Below are 21,267 nucleotides of genomic sequence, written 5' to 3'. Positions count from 1 at the left end.
CCCAGTCAAGCCTTCAGACGATCATGGCCACAGCCGACACTGCGACGACAATCTTATGAGAGATCCTGAGCCAAAGCACCCAGATGAGCTGCTCTTAAATCCCCATCCTACAGAAACTTTTAAGTTATAAATGCTTGCTGGTTTAAGCGAACTCTGGGGGCGATTTGTTATGCAGCAACATGTGACTATTACACTCTGGTTATACTCACGAGTCCCTTGTGCAGAGCTGCCCTCCTCTCCCTCACAAAGAGACAGCGGACGCATTTCCATTGTATCAAGCACTACCACCCTCAGCCCCCGGCACCCACTCCGGTCAGGGCGCTGCCACGGGCGCTGTCCTACCTGACCTGTCGTGGACGATGGAGAACAGAATGCGCTTGGAGGCATGGACGTTCTGAATGAGCGGCCCACCAGGCCCGGGGGGCTTCTGTCCTGGACAAGGAAAAGGGAAGGTACAGGTTCGAGGTGCGCCCCCAGAGGGGTCCCCAGATCTGGCCTCGGAGCACAGGCACTGGCTCTGGGGTAACAATGTCACCCAACACAAACCCCCCAGAACGGAGTCCTGTATTCATGAACTCTAGGATAAATTCTCTAACCAGAGGCCTGAGACATTCTTGAACAGAGTCTGCCATCCAAATAGCAGATCAGGGAAGGCAGGATGTCTGAGGTCACCTTTTATAGGTGGGGACAAAACAGGCAGGTAAATCCCAGCTCCCTGCTCAGCCAACACATTTGTATGTATATGGGCATCCTTTTGCCTCCTTAGAATAATAACTAAAGGCCAGATGCACAAAAATTTGTGCAAGAGTAGGCCTTCCTTCCCCTGGCTGCTGGCACCAGCTTCCCTCTGGCCCCTGGGACCTGGGCTTCCCTCTTCTGGCCACCAGCAGGCACCCAGGACCCGGGCTGGCTTTCCTCTGGCCCTGGCTTCGTCAGGAAGGATATCTGAAATGACGTCCGGAAGATGTCTGTTCTAATTAGCATTTTACCCTTTTATTATAAGATAGCAAACATAACTTATAAGCACCCACTACGTGCCAGCAGTTCTCAAACTTGAGCGTACATTGGAACCACTTATGGATTTGTCCATTTGCAGACAACTGGGCCTCTCCCCACAGCTTCAGACGCAGCAGGACTTCGGTGGGGCCCGAGCATGTGCATATCTAAGAAGCTCTGTCATTTAATCATGATCACAACAGCTCGAGGTAGGCACTGCTGGCATCTCCATTTTACAGATGAGAACACTGAGGCTCACAGAGATAAAGATTTGCCCCAGGACACCTAGCCACTAAGTAGAGAAGCCAGGATATGAACAAAGTCTTTCTCATATCCAGCTGTTCCTTCTCTGACACTTCCAATATCCCTAATCCAGTAGGTATATAGTAGGTGCTTATTAAATGCATGTGACCAAGCTGGGACCGGTTTGGCTCAATGGATAGAGCGTCAGCTTGGGGACTGAAGGGCCCCGGGTTCGATTCCGATCAAGGGCATGTACCTTGGTTGTGGGCACATCCCCGGTAGGGGGTGTGCAAGAGGCAGCTGATCGATGACTCTCTCTCTCATTGATGTTTCTAACTATCTCTCTCCCTTCCTCTCTGTACAAAAATCAATAAAATATATTTAATAAATAAGTAAATAAATAAATAAATAAATAAATAAATGCATGTGACTAAGCATGTTTTCCATAGATTCCTCTGGGAGTCTTCTCGGCGGTCTCTTGGTCCCAGGCCAAGGACACTGTTCACAGAAGGCTGAGTGTCTGACTGGGTCTAAGCCATAAAGCCATTTGTCCTGCCCCAGCCCTGTGCCCTGACATCTCTCCTTCAGTTCTGGGAGGGCCTGAACAGCCTGACTTGCCCTAGAGGGTGCCCTAAATGAGCAACCTCTGTCCCACCCCAGACCTGGGGCCCCAGCAGGAGCTTACCACAGCAGTCCGAGAAGTCCTGGGCCGTGGGAGTCTTGGACTCAGGCCCAGGCCGGCTGAGGCCCAGGTCGCTGGGGGCCAGTGGGTAGGTGGGCACCTCCTGCTTGACCTCTCTCCCGGCGTGGTTGGGGAGTGCAGTGCTGTACAGGAAGCTGGCCATGGAGGAGGAGGTGGCGCTGGGGGGCAGGTCCTGAGGTGGCCCCTTGGGGGCCTGGCCATGCAGGCCGCAGTCCCGAGACCCCTTGGCGATCAGGGAGACACCGTTCAGCTCCACCAGGGCCTTCGAGTCCCGACCGCCGTCCTCGAGTGGCCTGGGTAAAGGAGACGAGGACACACAACAACTTTGTGCACCTGACCGCTGGCTACGTAACGTCTGCAGCCCCTCAGCCCTCCCTCCCTCCGCAGAACACGGCAGCCTGTGAGGTACGCAGGACAGGAGCCATTCCCCATCCTACAGGTGGGGGTGCAGGCCTGGGGTGGGCGTGATGTGCCTGGGGCCACTTGGCTGGGCGGCCGGAGAGGCCAGGCTCGACCTTCTGCCTCGGTGTCCCAGTCCACCAACAGGGTCCTTTCAGCTGCAGTTAATCCCTCCACCTCCCATCCTACCCCTCTTCCTCCTGGCCCGTGTGCGGACAGTGGGGCTGGAGCATGGACGGCCCTCGTCCACCTCCACACTCTGCCTGGCCGCCCTGGAGCCTGCAGTGCTGCTGCTGCTGCTATTTCCCCAGCCACGTCTCTCCCGGCCTCTCTGCACCACAGCGATCCCCTGGGGGGCCTCCCGTGACTAAACGCCTGCTCAGGTGACACTCCATGACGGCACTTCCGCCTCACCTCCACCATCAGACTGGCACCTTGTCCAACCAGGGTCCCCTGTGGGGTCCGAAAGGATCCCTCGGGGCTGAGCCAGCATGGAAGCAGGTCCCCCTCCTAGCCAGGTCCCCCTGGCCAAGCCCTTACGGTGCAGCCACCAGACCCCGGGCCTCTCCCAGGCGGGCGGCCTCACTCACCTCTTGAGCTTGAAGCGGATCCGGTGGCTGTGCTCCAGGATGGCCATGAGGGCCTTGGGGTCATACTCAGCCGGCCTCCGGAAGGCCAGGCCCTCGGGCAGCCCCTGCACGGCCAGCAGCCCCGGCTCCCTGAGCAGCCTCTCGTAGGGCAGTGGCACCACACTGGCCCTCCCCAGGGCCTCGCCTGTGGGAGGAGGGATCGAGGAGAGGGTCTGGTGTGAGAGGGCAGCCAGGATGGGCGGGGGCCAGGCCTGCTCCAGAGCTGGGGCCGTGTTGAATGACTTTCCTTGATGCTGGGTTCCCAGGAAACAAGAACTCCCATCAGTTCCTTAAATGCAGCTTTCACCCAGAATAACCCCAGAGGCTGGTGGGTGGGGGCTGTGGGTAAGGACCCATTGTCTGAGGGCCAGGGCTACCCACGGAGAAATCTGGATGGAGGGAAAAGCAGGCCTGGGGCTGTGGGCACAAGGTGAGGTGAGGAGGGGGTGAGTGAAATGAGAGAGAGAGAGAGAGAGAGAGAGAGAGAGGGAGGGAAAGGGAGAGGGAGAGGGGGAGGGGGAGGGGGAGGGGGAGGGGAGGGGAGGGGAGGGGAGGGGGAGAGGGAGAGGGAGAGGGAGAGGGAGAGGGAGAGGGAGAGGGAGAGGGAGAGGGAGAGGGAGAGGGAGAGGGAGAGGGAGACAAGAGGGCAGGAGAGAGACTGCAAGGAAAAAGCCATAGGGCGGAAGGGAGAGGAGAACGAGAGGGAGAAAAAGTAAGGAAGACAGGACGTAGAGAGGAAACAGAAGGGGAGAGGACAGACTGAGAAGATGGAAAGGATGAAGGAAGGGGTGAGTAGAGGGGATCCAGGCTGGAAAACGAGGGGTGGGAGGGCCAGAGGCCTGGGCTCAGAAACATCTGTTGTTGCCCCTTTGCTACAGCCCTCACCTCAGGGCCACCTCTGATTCTGCTCAAGGTGGGGAAGGAGGCCAGGGCAGAGCGGGCAGGGGCACAGGGGACTATGGACACGAACCCTGTAGCTGGCAAGAGTGTCTGCAGTGGCGCAGCCAACCAGAGTGACAAGTCCTCTTGCCCCAGGGTGGCCAGGGTGCTTACCCAGGGCCCCTGGGCCCCATGTCCCCGCTTGGCCTCCTTCTCCACACATGTACACAACAGCAGGCGCTGCCTCACAGACCTCTGCTCCACAGAGCCAAGGAGGAAGGGGAAAGGTACAGAGCGAGTCAGAGATAAACGAGGTAGGACCTGCCCGAGGTCACCTGGGGGGTGTGAAGGCTACCGCTGGGCCCTGACTCTGCAGCCTGACCCTCCCTCCCCAGCCTCGGAGGAAAGATCTGGCTGCCAGGGAGCCTTCACTCAGTCACTCAACAAATGCCCTCTGAACCCTGCTGCTGCCCCAGCCCTGACCTGCAGGCTGGGACCACAGAGAAAGCAGGTGCATCCCTGACCCCGCTGGGAGCAGCTGGCCTGGTGAGGGGAGAGGAGGGCACAGTCGGTAGCCAGAGGGGGCCCCAACCAGTCTGTGGGGGGCTTCCTGGGGCTGAGCCTGAGAGGAATAGGGTGTCCACCACACAGAGGAGAAGGCAGTCCACAAGGGCACAGCGGTGCAAAGGTGAGGGGCATGGATGGAGCCGGGGTGTGTGGAGAACAGGAAGTGGCTCAGGAGGCGGGTCAGCCCGGCCGGCCCAGCTGGAGAGGTGGGCGGGGAGGGGCAGTGGGGGGGTGCTCAAGCCACCCTGCAGGCGACAGGGCACCCCCAAAGGAAGTGCAGGAAAGAGCCTGGTCAGACATGTGCTCTGGGAAGTGCCCTTGGTCCCGCCCGGGTAAGGAGGCCTGGGGCCATTTCTGGGTGAGCGGTGGCAGTGACGCCAGGGCCTGGGCGGGAGCAGCGGGGATGGTGGGTCAGCACATGGGCCGGGGCGGGAGATCCACGCCCACAGACGCAGGAGGAAGGCGCGGGGCGCTGAAGTGCTGCCCCGGGTCCACCGTGGGCAGAAGGGAGCCTCCTCAACTGAGCAGGCACTCGGGCTCCCACCCGCCGGGGGCCCCCGAATGGAATGAGGAAGGATCTTACTATAAAGAACATCAAACACCTCCTCTACCATCTTCCGCAGCAGGTACACATCTGAGCCGTGCTCCAGGGTCGACCGAGGGATGTTCCGGCCGCCGGCCTCACCCCGAGGCACCCTCTTGTGGTGCTCTGCCTCCGGCTCCTTCCACGGGGGTCCTCCTGAGGGCACAGAGCACACGGAGGGGTGGTGAGCACCCGTCTCACCCCCTGCCCGGAGCTGGACTGTCCCTGCCCTGTGCTGAGCTCAGCAGCGGGCCGCCCAACACGAAGTGCAAACGAACGAGTGAATGAATGAATGAAGAATTAATGAGTGAGCAAACCCTGCGTAGGGCCAGGCTAGTCATGGGGCCTGGGTCTCGACGCTGGCCATCTCTAACCTGCTGTGTGACCGTACCCAAGTCTCCCTCCTCTCCGGGCCTCAGTGTGTGAGCTCTCACTGGAGACCAGCTGGCCTGGCTCAGAACTGGGGTCCAACAATGTCTATTCCATCTGGCTCTTTCTGCGCTCTGACACTAACGCTCCATTTTAAATAACCGAGGCCCCCGTTTTCTGCTCTGCCAAATGGGGAGATGACGAGGGTCCCAGCAGGGGTCTGTGAGGCTTGGGAGAGGCAGGTTCATGCAAGGCTGGGCTAGGGCGGAGGCCTGGGCGTGCCGTGGGCCCCTGGGCGGGGAAGCTGCTGGAAACAGTGCAGGAAAAGAGATGAGAGTCCAGCGGCCCCCTCCCAGCGTGCAGCCTGCTCTCCTCCGAGGATCTGTGACGCTTGAAATAAACCAGCCCGAGCTCCCGGCGCTATAAATAGTGGCTCTGCCTGGCTCCAGGGAGCCAGGTGCGCCTTCGTCAGGCCCCGGCCTGGCTTCCAGCCTGGCCAACGGGGGACCACAGACCGTGCCGCTGCCCACCCTGCCCTGCCCTGCCCCGGCCCCCGCCCTCCCTCGGAAAGGGGTCCGGCGCTGAGGGCTGTGTGGGATGGGGAGGCTGGGGCAGCGGCTGGGCCCCAGGAATGACATGTCCCATGCTAAGGGGCGGCTTTCCCCGAAATGGCTGATCCCAGAGTCCAGATCTGGGGTATAAGGAAAACGCCACACTGGTGAGACAACAGCTGGCAGGTCCTGAGTGTAAACCAAGTGCCAGGCATTGCTCTAAGACAGTGTTTCCCAAACTTCTCTCATGATGAGAATCACCTGGTGGAGTTGTTAAAACACAGATTCCTGAATCCCAACTAAGAAGTGCTAAACTAGAATTTTTGGGAACATATAGGTAAAATCGAGCACTAGTTAAGTATACAATTTTACCTATATGTTCCCAAAAATTCTATTGATAGTTTAGCACTTCTTAGTTGTGATTCAGGAATCCCAGGTGATTCTCATCATGAGAGAAGTTTGGGAAACACTGCTCTAAGTGCTTGCCACATATTAACTCATTTCATCCTCAGACCCACCTGTGAGGAGGGTAGCCCTGTTCTCCCCTTTCACAGATGAGAAGGCTGAGGCCAGGCAGCAGGAGGCAGGGCTGGAATGTGTGGCTTCAGGCGTCTGACGCCAGGGCCCGCCCTCAACTCAAAAGCCCGAATGCTCGGGATTGAGTGCTAGCCTTCAGTGCCGGGGCCGGGCCCGAAACCTGTAGGACCTAAGAATCCCCCAGAAAGGTGAAGGGGACCTCCCCCAGCTTACTGCCAAGCGGGGGCCCCAGGCGCAGGGGGACCTTTGGGGCACAGGAGGCTGGCATGGTGTGGGGAGCAACCACAGCAAAGGTTCGAGGGACGGAGGGGCCTAACTGGGGCCGGAGGCGGGAGGCTGGGCGGGCACCAGCCGGGCAGAGGGGAGGATGAGGACCTTCCCGGCGGGGCAGAGGCAGCGATGGGGAGCGACACAGAGCTGGTGAACCAGCATGCAGGGCAGCGCAGCCGGGGTAAGAAACGCCGGGAGGTCAGATGCAGCGGCAGGGCCTGGGTCAGGAGGGGCCCTGGAGGCCCAAGCAGCGCTGAAGGGCTGGGGGCCTCAGAATGACTCCTCTGTCTCGGGGGCTTCCGGCTCACAGCCCGGAATGTCGGTCTCTAAGAACCCTGTGGCAGGGCTCTGGGGGTTCCCGCGCTGCATCCCCCGATTCCGAAGGAGTGTCGCAGAAAGAGCGTGGGTGTCAGAACCAGGGGCCTGGCCTCAGACCCTGCCTCACTCACTCGTCGGCTATGTCCCCGGGGAAGTGGCTTATGCTCACGGAGTCTCAGTTTCCTGTTTGTGAACCAGGGGTGAGTGTCACTGCGCCCGAAGCCTGCTGGGAAAAGTGAGCAGCCGCAGTACATGGTGGGGCCAGAGCACAGTTTATCACACTCACCGAGCATTCTCTATGTGCTGCTGGACGTGTCCTGTCACTCCATCCCCGAGCCACCCGGGCGGCTCCAAAATGATGTCACTATAACAGTGACAGTGACAGTGCCTACCCCTAAGGTTGACGTCAGGATAAACGCGTTGGCATTGTGAAGGGCGTTGCATACAGCAGGCGCTCAGTAAGTATTAAACAAGTGTCTCAGCCTCTGCGTCGGGGATGCACAAGTACTGGGCAGCGCTGGGCCTCAGTGCCCCCTTCTGTCAATGAGCAGATGGGGCTGGCCGGCCCTGGGGTTCAGTCCAGCCAGGCGCTACCAACCGAAGGGCCGCTGTATGATTCCAACGAAACCGGGGGCTGCCCCCCGGTAACGCCAAGTCAGGAAGCCTGCACAACCCCTTCCTGTCCAGGGCGTCCCCCAACAGAGTCCCCCAGGGCTGTTCTGGGACCCAGTACCCTGGCCCTGCAGAGTCCCGGGGTACTCACGGCAGAACCTGAGGAAGTCTGACTGCAGCTCCTTCCGCGCGGTCAGGAACATCCTTCCCTTCTCGGTGCCCACCACGAAGGCGCTCTCATCGTGCACAGCGACACAGGCCACCTCTGCGTTCAGCTTGGAGAGCGCCGAGCACTGCAGGGGGAGCCGGGGGCGTGAGCCGGGGGGTCCCCCATCCCCGCACACCTTCATGCCAGCTTTGGGGGTGGGATGGGAGTTCTCCCCCTGCAGCTCCAGGGAGCAGTCACTCCTCCAACATTCTCAGTCTTAGAATCTGCAGTAGGCACCAATGAATGATTCAGCCGTCCCCTCTCTTCCCCCCACTCCTCCCCGCGCTTGGCCAAGGTCAGGGGGAGGAGATCTGCCCTTCCTTCTTCCCAGGTCCTCCCTGCCTGGGGCGGGCTTCCTCTGTTAGGCCTGGGCCCAGCCCCTGGGACAATCCTGTCCTGGACTCTCTGTGCCCTGGATGAGGAAAAGGTAGGATGGGCCCCAGGAGAACCAAGGCTCAGACAGATCTAAGCTTCCATCCCACTCCAGCCTCTTCCTGTTGTGGGTCTGGGGCAGTCACACCCCTCACTGGGCCCGTTTCCAAGTCTGCAGAATGGAGGCAAGCAGCCCGGCTCAAAGAGCTTCAAATGGGTTTGGTTGTGGGGATTCACGGAGGCCTTGTTGGAGGGAAAGAATTTCTAAATGGGGCATCCGTGTGGACATCCAGGCAAAGGGGTATTTGCAGCCTTAGAGGTGAGATTGGTGGGCTCAAGGGGAGCCTTAACACAGGGGACCCTCAACCAAGACCATTAACATCTCAGGCCTCTGGCCTACATCACCAGGAAAACCCTGCCTGTCACTTTCTGCATGCAGTCGGTGCCTGATAAATGCTGGGTTTTCCGAGCTAGGCAGTGCTTTGCTGACAGTCAGGAAATCTGGCTTCTAAAAATCTCAGCTCTGCTGCTGTGTGACCTGGACATGTTCCTCACCCTCTCTGGGCCATAACCATGCCTCGCGTCCTGAAAGGGCAGAGCAAGGCTATCAGCAGAACTTCCCTTTTTGGTGAAGAGCCAGCCCTATGTGCACTTAGTGGTTATCTTGATGCTGGCCTTGAAAACAACACAGTTCTATCCAATTGAAAAATGCACCTGGCATGGCATTGAGATTATGGGCATATCTAATCTCTGGCCTACAAGGTCATATAGCTGAGTTTATCTTCAAACAGGCTAAAGCAGGCTAGAAAGCAAAAATTTTTTTAACAGCAGTTTTGTTTTGTTTTTACAAAATAGTTCCAGTTGCTTAACCCAGCCTTAAATCAGCCAATAAGAATGCAGAAGGCCAAATAAGCTAAGTGCATCCAGCCACCTGTGTAACTGGACCCTGGCCCTCTCCCCACCACCCAACCTAAGCCCTGTAAAGAAGCTGTACTTTCAGGGCTCTTTGCATCCTGCTGCTGCATCGGTAGAGGTGGAGAGACTGGGCTCGAGCTTGAATAAAGGCTCTTTGCTTTTGCATCAGACTCGGCTCCCTGGTGGTCTTTGGGGATCTTGAAATCTGGGCATAACAGTCCAGCTCCATCCTAGAGTTGCTGGGGCATTGCAAGGCCAGCAGGCCAGTTTCCACTGATCCCCTAGTGAGGGGGGTTTTGTTTTCTACTCTCTAAGATTAAAGCAAAACCTGCCACTCTCTTTCACCACAGCAGGATATTAACAAACAGGACCAACAGATCTGGTTGTTTCTAACAAAGGAGGGGCTGTCGGAGTTGGAGGAGAGCCTTGTGGGGTGGTCACGTTTCAGCTGAAGGAGCTGAGGCCACGGCAGGGAATCAACTCACCCAAAGGCACCAAGAATGGGGGCCGTAAGGAAATGCCTGGAGGAGGGTCTGAAACAGGTGTGTGGTGGGGTGGTGATGATGGACAGCACTTGCCCACACCCTGCGGACCACCTGAGGGCCCTGGCCCTGAGCCCTGGAGGATGCCAGCGTTCAGTCACTTCCCAGCAAGTGCCTCGTCACCCGTGAAGGTCCCTCAGGAAATCCGTTAAGGGCCCAGGGGCTGGGGGAGTTTGCCTTCTGCATGTCACCAGGCTAGCAACAGAGTCATCGGCTCCTCCAAGCCCCAAGGAGCCTTGAAAAACCCTCTAGACCAGTGCTGCCCAATAGGATTTTCTGCCATGATAGAAATATCCTATTTCTGCCCTGTCTAATGCTGTGGCCACTTGCTTCATGTGGCCACTGGGCACTTGAAATGAGAATAGTGTGACTGAGCAACGGAACTGTTCACTGTATTTAATTTTAGCTAGTTACAATCTACGTGCCAATTGCCTCTCGTGGCACGTGGCTATGGTGACGGCCGGCCATGCCTGTGTCAGGGCGTTTCCACCACCAGCAGGCTAATCCTGCTGCAGGCCCAGGGCGGCTCCCTCCTCAGGAAGGCGGCTCTGCGCAGGGCAGGGGTTGCATCCAGCCACCCCCCCCCTCGGGGGGGCTGCTGCCTCTGGCCCAACACCACCGACGCTGCTTTAGAACCACCTACAGCAGAACCGCCTGGGAGGGGGCCCTTTGTCCTAGGGAACTGACGACTTGGCACCCGAGTCCACTTCAAAAAACTGGTCATACTGTGTGACTTCAGGTAAGGTACTGCTGTCTCTGAATTTCAACTTCACCATCCTAAAATGCAGATTTAAACACACACACACACACACACACACACACACACACCTGCCCACCCTCCATCATAGAACTTCCCCCAGGAAAGGATAGAGGAAAACTGTATTTATTATTTTCTCATTTACTGTTAAAGGCTTAGCTGTGTTGGCAACGGTGCCAGAAGAGTACTTTACGAAGCCCCGTTTCCCTCTCCCAGCCCCAAGATGCAGTTCCAGCTGTTGCTGTAACACCGGACGACAGCTTTCTAACAAATCGCTGCCCACACATTACCTTCCGGGTGCTGGGAGGGGGGGCCTGTGGCCATGCCAGCCACGGGCCTTGAGCAGGAGTTACTGAAACGAGGAGCAGGGAATGAGCACTGGGTGTTCATGTATGTAATCTCATTGACCCTCTGGCCCCCCGAGGCAGGCGGAGGTGGGACTCCAGCTCCAACGTCTGGTTGTAAAGCTGGGTGTCCCGCGCCCCGGGGTGGGCCGGGCCACTCACCATGGAATCCAAGGCAGACACAAGGCTGGTGATGATCTCGTCTTTGCGGGTGGAGGCGGAGTTCCAGCGGTCAGGCCCACAGCCATTGGCGGGGACCTCACAGCGCTTCCCCAGCAAGGCCATGGTCACCTGGAGAGAGAAGGGGGGGCAGGCAGAGGTGGGTGTGCGCCGCGGGGAGTGGCCGCCCCGACTGGCTTGGTCCCAGACCTCAGGGCTGTTTCTACGTCCCACATAGAAACAAAAGACGAGTGAAGAGCTGGCCTTCTCTTCTCCTAAGGGCCTTATATGTAAGATGGAATAGACCTCCCCCTCCCCGCCAAAGTCTGCCGCCTCAGAGCTGAGCCCAGCACCATGGCCACTCTGTCCAGCAACCCAACCGTCAACTCTCCCCATACGCACTGCACTGGCTATCGCTCTCTCTGCCCCACACACCCTATGCGGCTCCCTGCTGCCCACAGTCTGGACTCGGCTTGGTATTCAAGGTTCCTGGTCCAGACACCCATGTTCCAGTGTTCTAGGTACTGTCATTCCCAAACATACCCACATTCTTTAAAAAAAAAAAAAAAAAATTTTTTTTTTATTGATCTGAGAGAGAAAGGGAGAGGGAAAAGAGAGAGATAGAAACATCAATGATGAGAGAGAATCACTGATCGGCTGCCTCCTGCATGCTCCACATTGGGGATCGAGCCCGCAACCCGGAATTCCCTGACTGGGAATCAAACCGTGACCTCCTGGTTTATAGGTCAATGCTCCACCATTGAGCCATGCTGGCCGGGCGACATACCCACATTCTTGTGGCTCCCCAGCTGTCACAGGTCCCACTCTCCCTGACCCATGCCTTGCCTGGCCCCTTCGTCATCTGTGGACTGCCTGCTCAGCTTTTAATTGTTGCCTCTGCTGTGAAGGTACCCCTCTCTCACCCCACTTCCTGCCCTCTCCTGCCCCAGCTACCCTTGCCGTCTTCCCACATGTCCCCAAACTCTTCCATCCCAGCTCTGTATCAAGCCACAAGCTCCCCTAGGGAAGGCCACTGCCCCAAGGCCTCTGAGCCACAGTCTACTTTCTGGCTGTCAGGACTCAGTCTCAGAGGTACAGAGGTTGCTTCATCTCAGACCTGGGTCTCTCACACACAGGACTTTGTCCCCTCGTCATAAGCTCCTGGAGAATAGAGCTGCATTCTCCCCATCTCTGGGGCACCCTCAGATCAGGGGCCCCCTATCAGGAATTCCCTGGGCAGGAAGCTGGCCTGCTGCCCCTGTACCACCCAGCCTGGCCCGGGCACCCACCAGATGCAAAGGTCAGCCTCCCTCAGTTCCGTCCCATCCTGCCTTCCCCTTCCAGACGCCAGCAAACATGCCCAGGGGGCCCGCCCACAGGCCTCCTTAGGGCCAGTGCCTTCCTTAGAGGCAGCTGCCCCCTCGCCAATCGGAGCCAAGGAGAGGGCAGAGGTTAGTCCGTTTCCCTCTGGGGGCCCAGCCTCCTCTGATGCTCTGTGCATGGCCCCGACCCCGGGGGGGCCCGTTCAGGGAGTGAGCGGGGACCAGGGCTGCGGGCCTTGGAGGGAGTTTGCCGATCCGCCTCCTGACTCCCAGCAGATCGGAGTGAAGGAGGAGTCTGTGTACATGACTAGGGATGGGGCGGGGGCGGGGAACAGCTCTGGGCAGGTGAGAGCTGGTCTGGCACCTGAAAGGGTGCCAAGCCCGGAGTGTCTTCTATCGGTGCAGCTGCTCCTGTACCTCAAGCTCTGTGAGGCCAGGGACCAGTAGGCCTGTCACCGCTGCACCCCCAGAGCACAGCTCAGGGCCGGACGTAGGCGACGGACCAAGGCCTGTGGTCCACACCAAGGACTGTGGCCTCTAAGTGGCTCATAACGCCGATGACATGAAAGAGCAAATGTCTGAGTGCATCACACAGAACAAGGTGAGAGGCGTCCGACCTCAGTCACAGGAACATCCGAAGGAATGAGGGCCGCATCAGAGCTTGGCTCTGGCCTCAGTGTTGGCCGGAGTCTGTGGTTGGCTGTGGATCAATATTGATTCTAACAACTGGCCAGTCAGCAGTCGGCCAACATGTATATTGGGTTCACCTCTAAACGTTGATTAAATGTATTTCTTCCCCTAGACTGCAATATTATAGGCGTTCAGAGTCCGCAGTGTTAAGGATGCCGAAGGTATGAATAAGACGTGCTAAAGGACCAAGAGGCAGCCAGCACAGGCCGGGGGGCCCTCTGTGGCTTGGCCGGCTGAGAGGGTGCCTGTCCGGGGTGCTTGTCTCTGCCCCTCAGCGACTCCCGCTTCGCCAGTCCCCTGAGCCATTCCCAGAAAGGCCTCCGCTGCCAGCCTCCCAGCTGCTGAGTCCAAATCGAATCAGGGCAAAGCAGGAGGCACCAGACAGCACTCCAGCCCCGGCCTCCAGGTCTGCGCCCTCCGGCTGCGGCTCCTAATCCACTTAGGAAGGAAGGATGCAGGCAGTCAGAAAGGGAGGAGCGATGGAGGGAGTGAAGGGAGGCAGGGCCATCCCCAACTCCTTGTCTTGGCTGTTTGGGCTCCCAGGACCCTCTATCCTATGAACCAGGAGGTCCATGGTTTGATTTCTAGTCAGAGCACATGCGTGGGTTGGAGGCTTGATCCCTACCTAGTAGGGGGCGTGCAGGAGGCAGCTGATCAATATTTCTCTCTCATCATGGATGTTTCTCTCTCTCTCTTCCCTCCTTCTCTCTGAAATCAATAAAAAAAACATTTAAACTCCCCCACCCCCACCCCCACCCCTACCAAAAAAAAAAAAAAAAAAAATCCAAGAGGCAGTATGAGAGATTGCAACTCCGGCCAAGGTTAGATCACAGAGGAACAGTCCTGGAATGGAGAGGGAGGTCGGTCCCAGGCCTACAGCACTGGCAACACCTGGACAGCCATCAGCATGTCTGCAGTGACCATCACTGTGTGTGAGTATGAGGACCTGCCTAAGACCCCCAGCCACTGGGTGGTGGGGATGAGGTCTGTCCTGTCTGTCTGTCCCTTAGCTTGGTCCTTCCTGTTGGGAGGACACCTCCTCGCACTCGCCGGGACCCGCGGAACAGGAAGACCAGCGATCAAATCCACAGCTGACACGCAACCAAGCTGATCAACCCGCCCCGGAGCTTGCCTGGGTTTAGCCCAGAAACCTATCAGTCCCGGGCAAAGCAGGGCGGTGGGTCAGCCCACCACGCAGACAGGGCCAGCAGGACCAGGGGCCCCAACGCCCCTCTCGGCCTCTGAGAACAACGACAGACACCAACAAGGAAGACAAAGTCACGGACATGAGGTCCTATCTTCGGGTCTAAGATATTCAGCTTCACTTAGGGAGGTGACAGACAGGCTTGGGACAGAGGAGAGCATCCCGAGAGGGGCACGGCCTCTTTATCCGGGGAGATTACAGGAGGCAGCGGCTCTCCTGATGTGCCTGAGGGTCCGGCAGGGGTGTGTGTGTGTGTGTGTGTGTGTGTGTGTGTGTGTGCGCGCACGCGCGCCAAAGCCCCAAAAGCAGAGCTGGAGTGTGTGAGAGCAGGCTGGGATCCTGGTTTGTGGGGACACTGCGGTGTTACACCTGCCCTATCACCCAGCTCTCCAGCCTCACTTGCCCATCTGTGAGGGGGGCAGGCAGGTAGCACAGCAGCTGCCAACATCTGCCAGCCCCACCCCGAGATCCCGGGCCCCAGAAGCTCTCCGGTGGCAGGTCCCCCGCAGGCCCAGGATGACGTATTTTGAAGTTCCCAGGGGATCCTGTCGAGCAGCCAGGTACAGGTTGATCTCTGGGGACATTTCCAGCTCCCACATCCGACTCCCGTTCCCTCGGCTTCTCCTGGCTGCTGCCTCCCTCCCTCGCCAGGATTCCTTGCCTAGACAGTGGCAGCTTTCTGGCCGCTGAGAGCTGGAGGTCCGCCCGGTCCCGGAGCCAACAATTAGCCAAGCACGAGTGTCCCTGTCTGAGCCACTGTGGCTGCTACCCAGGCAGGCCTGCCTCCAGGTGGGAGGTAAACACGGAGGTCAGCCCGCAAAGCCCACTCCAGCCGGCCCTGGGGCCAGGGCGGTGCACATCCGATCCCAAACCCCCTGCAGTCCAGGCCAGCAGGGAGGTGACCTCGAGGCTGTGCTTTCACTGCCCATGGCCTGGACGCCAATGGGAAAGGCACCTGGGGCAGGCGTCACACAGCAGTGCTCCTGCAGACCAGGATCCCAGGTCTGCTCTCCACACGCTCCAGCCCAGCCTTATGGGGCTTCCTTCTTCCTCCCCGCCTACATACACACCCCTGCCAGACCCTCAGGCACACCAAGAGAGCGGCTGCCTCCTGCTGAGTACCTGAGCTGCCCCAGGGGCTCAGCAGAAGTGAATGGGGCTGATGGGGTCAGAGGTCGGAAGGGGTGCGAGAAAAAAATCCGGGTGGCAGTCGAACCTCTTAGCTGGGCTCATTTACAAACTCCCTTTCCTCACCCACCATCCTGGATGCTCCTTTCATTCAAGGGTTCGACAACCCCACCCTCCCCTCCTTGCCCTGCTTCCACTGCCAGCTCCTTCCCCCTCTCCCCGGCTGGAGAGCCACCCACATGCCAGCCAACTATGGCTGCCCACCAGGGGCCCCTGGCGTGGGGCCTCGCCCTCCCCCTTGGAGGCTGCCGTCCTGTTTATGAGCAATCTGACATCCATGGCCTCCACCCAGGGAGCGCGGCTGGTCAGAGGGAATGAAGAAAGGGAGGGTACAGACACCAAGTTCCAGAGGCAGGGCATTCTGGTTCAAACCGAGTGACAGAATCAGTCTGGGATTTGGGACACAGGACCCACTCCTCATTCAGAGGCATGCGGCTAATGGTGGGACCCCAGATGCAGCGGCCGGCCAGCTCAGACAGGACCCGAGGCAGGGTCTGCGCATGTGACGGCCAGAGCCGGGTGCCAGAGCCTCACACCATGAGCCCAGGGACTCAGAGATGCACACAGAAACACTAAAGGGCCCGGGGGGCCAAAAAGCAAGTGCCGCCGAAACTGGTTTGGCTCAGTGGGTAGAGCGTTGGCCCATGGACTGAAAGGTCCCAGGTTCGATTCCGGTCAAGGGCATGTACCTTGGTTGGGGGCACATCCCCAATGGGGGGAGTGCATGAAGCAGCTGATCGATGATTCTCTCTCATCGATGTTTCTAACTCTCTATCCCTCTCTCTTCTTTTCTGTAAAAATCAATAAAATATATTAAAAAAAAAAAAAGAAAAGAAAGAAAAAAGCAAGTGCCATGGAAATGGGCACAGCTACCATCTCTCTGAGGGGAGCTCTGCAGAGGGGAGGCAGGGAGGAGCAGCAGGCTGTTTCCTAAGTGCCCCGGGCTGGGTAGGCCCCTGGGATACAGTTCACTCTCAGACCACTCTCGTGTTACAGAGAGGGATGTGGAGGCTCCGGCACTCTGACCGAAGGCCTCAGAGCCAGGATGTGGCAAAGCTGAGACCCGAACCCAGATCTTGCCGACTAAACCTGGGATCCTTTCACCCGACGACAAAGCCTTCTGCCCACTTTCCTCCGAAACACCCACAGGTCAGTGGGCATGGCCAGCTGGAGTGAGAGGGGACCCCTCCAGCATTCTGTTTCCCCGTCCATGGGGCCCCAGGGCAGGTGAAGGCAAAGAGACCCCCAGAAGGGTCTTTCCTCGCCCTGGGCCTGAGGAAGAGGGCTTGTCCCCGGAGCCGAGGGATGCTCTGGGCAGATGTCTTCCCTAGCCAGGGGTCCAACCGGGCACCCAGGCCCTACCCCTCACGTCTCTAGGCCCCTGGACACGCCTGTCCTCTGGCTGCTGGGCCCTGGCACCTCTGGGTGAGAGGTGCCTCCTATCCTGACTCTCCAGGCTGGCCTGCTGCCCCGTGGCCCGGCACCCACAGCTCCTTCTTCCTCCTCCCCTCATCTCTTCCGCTTCCGGAGGCCACCTGCTCCTCTGGGCCCCCTGGGTCTGCCCAGTACCAGCCTGGAATACAGAACGAGGCCTGGAAGGGTGTCTCCGGGGAGGGGCAGGTTTGGAAGAACCAGGAGACACGAAGAAGGTGGGTGGGGAGGAGGGGGGCACCCTGGACAGAGGGGGCAGCACAAGCCGAGGCAGGAGGAAGCATGTGGCGTGGGGTCCTCCCTGAGGCTGGCGGGAGCTGGTGCAGACAGACCCCCAAAGCGCTTTCAGACCACGGTCCCATCCCGGAACTGTCCAGTAGGAAACACCTGCACTTGTGGCCCCAGAAGGTCCTGCCCCGCCTTCCTCTGTGGGGCAGGCCGTCTGAAAGCCTGAGGGGACACGCCCCACGGGAGCCCACATCTCCCCAGGCCATCTTCTGAGTCCTCAGGCTCCCGGAATCATCTGGGCAAGCACCCACCCCCCATTTCCGGCCCCCGAGGCCTGTTCGCCGGTATGTCCTCCCATAGTGGCTTTAAATGACGGCAAACTCTTTGACACTTAATATGGGCCTTAATAACTCACTTCTAACCAACAGAGCGCCCCGAAGTGCCGCCACGTGACCTCCAAGGCCAGGTCCCCAAAGGTACTAGGCTCCTCCCTCTGTCTGAGACACACCCCGCTGGAACTCTGAGCCAACGTGTCTTCAGCATGACAGCTCCATGCTGAAGAGGCCGAGGGGATCTAGACATGCCTGAGCAGACCCAGCTCTTCCCCAGACCGGGCAGCAGACCGGTAAGGAAGTCTCTGAGATGACCCTGGCCCCAGCAGCCTTTTGGCTACAACTGTTGAAGAAACCTTAAAAAAGAACCACCGAGCCGAGTCTCGTCAAGCCCCAGCTGTGAGAGATTCAATGGGAAATGACTGTTGTTTGACCTTGCTAAGTTTGGGGCTACCTGTTACACAGCGATAGTTAACGGATATACCCCGAGGAGAGGCCATGCAGATGCAGGCACACCCCCAAGGGGCAGCTGCTTAGGAGCGTGGCTAGAGCTTGGATATGTGTGAGGTACACACAGGCATGTGCACAGTGTGGGGAAGAGCTGAGATGAGTCTGCTGGGAACCTCCTCTTGCCTCCTCTTCCTAGCTGGCACACGCTATGGGCGAGCCCCCCTATAAGAACGGCCACTCAAATTTGCCCGCAGGGACTCATGACAGGCCCAGAAATGGCCCCCAAAAGGCGTTCACGCCCTCGTCCCAGGAGCCTGAGATTTCACCTTGTATGAAAAAAAAAATAACTTTTGCAGATGTGATTACATAATGGCCTTGAGACGGGAAGATTACCTATCACCCAGGGGGACCCTAAAGGCCACCGCATATATCCTTACGGGAGGCGTACAACAGCGAAGGCCCCATGAAGGCAGAGCAGAGAGAGAGATCTGAAGGCGCCGACCTTGAAGACCGGGGCAATGCAGCCACCAGCCACAGAACGCTGGCAGGCACCAGGCACCAGGCACCGGAAGAGGCACGGGACCCCCTCTCCCGGAGTCTCTCCAGGGAGCATGGCCCTGCCCACACCTGGATTTTGACGGAGCAACGCTGACTTTTTTCTGGTCTCCAGAACCGCGGGAGAGTTCGTTTTGGATGTTTCGAGGCAATCTGCCACAGCAGCCTCAGGAAACGGGCCCAGGGCCCCTGCCCTCCCCACCCACAAATCTGGGCCCACACAGGCCTCAGCTCAGACCTCTGCAAAGCCCAGGCCTGGGTTTGCCGGAAAGTTCTTCAGTCCCTTCCTCACTGGGAACCCCAGACCACTGGAAAGAGCTGGAATTTTCCAGATGCCAGGGGAACACCTCTGACTCAAGTCTCACTGCTGGGTGCTGGAGCTGGTGAAAAAAAATACACTCCACCGTGCAAAAGGCAAGCGTACACACCACCCAAACACAGCCCCCGCACCAGCCGCTGCCATATGCTTGTGTTTCTTGAAAAAGAAGCTTGAGAGAACAAACAAAAAGAAATCATCTCTCCTCTTGGGGGGCAGGACAGGGGCATCCCTCCTCCCCAGGAGTCCCACCCTCACTGGACACCCCATTTCTGTCCTAAGGCCCCTCCGTGGGGATGGAATTGCCTGGGCCTTAATTTCTGGCCGCTCCCCAATGTCCACCCATCGTGGCAGCTGGCAGAGAACAAAGCAGACCGCAGCCCTGACTTGCTCTCCTCTCTGCTCAGGCAGGCTCCGAGGGGCAGCTTGAGGGGGTCTTACATGAGTCACAATGCCGTGGATGGCAATCTAGACCTGTGGTCAAGACACCTGAGTCCCAAGCCCCATTCCAACCCCAAGTCCTTTCCCCCTTCCCTGCTAACAGAGCCCCCGCGTCCTCGTTTAGATACAGGTGCGTGGGGCAGCTTGACAGATCAAGGCCAGCCCATCACCCCTTTGCCTGGGATTGGATTAAGCAGAAGCAGGGAACCCTGATCTGGCCACTGAGACACAAGGGGCTTCTAGGAAAGGTGTCTACAGAGTGTAGATCCCATCACACCCCATTTGGTGACCTACCCACAGCAAGAATCTAGGGTTTGGTAGCAGATGCTGTCACTGGTTCGCTCAGCCCCCATTCGACCCTCTCCTCCCCCACCCACTGAGCAAGCTGGCTGCCCAACCCCTCCCGCCCCTCTAGGCCGGGATGACCAAAGCCACTGCCTAGGAGGGAAGACCAGGGAACAGAGACGCCAGCCCCTGAGATGTCCCTGGACAGCTGCCCCAGGGCGGGGCTGCCCGCCTCCAGACTGCTCTTTACAGACAACAGACCCCTCGCCTTCTCAGATTCCGCTTAACAGGTTACTTACAACCCAACACTTTCCCAATGGCCACAGATTCCACAGCAGGCATGTTCAAATTCAGATTCACTTTGCTACAGTTTGTGTCTTTCAAATCCCTTCTGAAATAAGGTGGGGCACAGATCAATGAAAACAAATCAACCCACGAACCTTTTAAAAGGCCTGGCGCTGGGCACCACTCGCGGAGAGAAAGCCATGCCTCCCCAGGAACCAGTTTGATGAGTAAGTAGGTTATTTAATCTCCCCAAACTTCCCTCTCCTCATCTGTAAAACGGGGCAACTCAGACCCACCTCACTGCCCTGTTGGGGGGTTTAAAGACCTCAGTCTCACCGAAACAGGTTTGGCTCAGTGGATTGAGCGTCATCCTGCGGACTGAAAGGTCCCAGGGGTTCGATTCCAGTCAAGGGCATGTACCTTGGTTGCGGGCACATCCCCAGTAGGAGGTGTGGAGGAGGCAGCAGATCGATGTTTCTCTCTCATCGACGTTTCTAGCTCTCTATCCCTCTCCCTTCCACTCTGTAAAAAAAAATATATATATATATATAAACCTCAGTCTCCAAGACTCTCCTGATAAATATCTGTCCCTCAGTTCTCATCACTGAGGAAAGTTTTCCAAGCCCCGACCTGCTCCTCCTGGCGGTGCATCTGGAGGCGCGCAGGATGCATGGCTGAAATTCCCGCTCACCAGGCCTCTTTCCTCCAGCCTGAGCCACCCCAGTTCCTGGCCCTCAGGCAAGCAGGGGCATTAGAAGGCAGTAGGGCTCCCATCCTGCCCCTGGCACGAATCCCAGGTCAGAAATATCAGCAGGAATTGGGATGGATAGACCCAAGCACTGGATAAGGGGTTCAAAGAGGTGACTTCTCAGATCCACCCCAGGTTTGAGATTTAAGATTTAAAACCCCCAAATATATATATATATATATATATATATATATATTTCAGAGAGGAAGAAAGAGGGAGCGAAAGAAACATCAATGATGAGAGAGAATCGTTGACTGGCTGCCTCCTGCACGCCCCATAGTGAGGATCAGGATCAAGCCTGCAACCCGGGAATGTGCCCTGACCTGGGAATCGCACCATAACCTCCTGGTTCATAGGCCAACGCTCAACCACTGAGCTACACCGGCTGGACAGGTTTGAGATCTTACATTAAAGTGAGGTTGATAATAAAATAATAATCCCCAAAATGATGCTGTACACCCATTTTCATAGAAGCATCATTTGTTAATAGCCAAAAGGTGGGAGCGACTCATGTCAATCCACAGATGAGTGGATAAAGATAACGTTGTACACACACACACACACACACACACACAATGGAATATTATCCAGCTTTAAAAAGGAAGGAAATTCCGTAATATGCTGCAGCTGGAATGAACCTTGAGAACATCATGCTAAGTGAAATAAGCCAGTCACCAAAGGGCAGACGCAGCCTGGCTCCACTCGTATGAGGTACCTAGCTAGCCGAGTCAACTTCACAGAGACGGAAAGCAGAACAGAGGCTGCCAGGGGCTGCAAGAAGGGGGAAATGCGGAGACAGTGTTGAATTTGCAGTTTCAGTTTGGGAAAATGAAAACCGT

The 21,267-nt window shown here is 57.8% G+C and overlaps 1 protein-coding gene across 3 annotated transcripts in view; it reads right to left on the bottom strand.

The window, feature by feature from the left end:
- GTF2IRD1 (GTF2I repeat domain containing 1) overlaps positions 1 to 21,267 on the bottom strand; it is a 99,138-nt gene that overhangs the window by 57,488 nt on the left and 20,383 nt on the right. For all 3 annotated transcript variants that reach the window (XM_084881977.1, XM_084881979.1, XM_084881978.1), the window contains exons 2-7: positions 10,957 to 11,085; positions 7,808 to 7,949; positions 5,000 to 5,155; positions 2,932 to 3,115; positions 1,925 to 2,235; positions 343 to 432 (exon numbers count right to left, since the gene is read on the bottom strand). In XM_084881977.1, the coding sequence (XP_084738103.1) occupies positions 343 to 432; positions 1,925 to 2,235; positions 2,932 to 3,115; positions 5,000 to 5,155; positions 7,808 to 7,949; positions 10,957 to 11,079 (1,006 nt within the window). In that variant the 5' untranslated portion in view covers positions 11,080 to 11,085. The remainder of the gene's footprint in view (positions 1 to 342; positions 433 to 1,924; positions 2,236 to 2,931; positions 3,116 to 4,999; positions 5,156 to 7,807; positions 7,950 to 10,956; positions 11,086 to 21,267) is intronic.

Source organism: Pipistrellus hanaki (assembly GCF_964339955.1).
Source record: "Pipistrellus hanaki genome assembly, chromosome: 4".
Lineage (NCBI taxonomy): Eukaryota > Metazoa > Chordata > Mammalia > Chiroptera > Vespertilionidae > Pipistrellus > Pipistrellus hanaki.
Note: the sequence above shows the minus strand (reverse complement) of the source record. Positions and strands in the feature narration are given on the sequence as shown.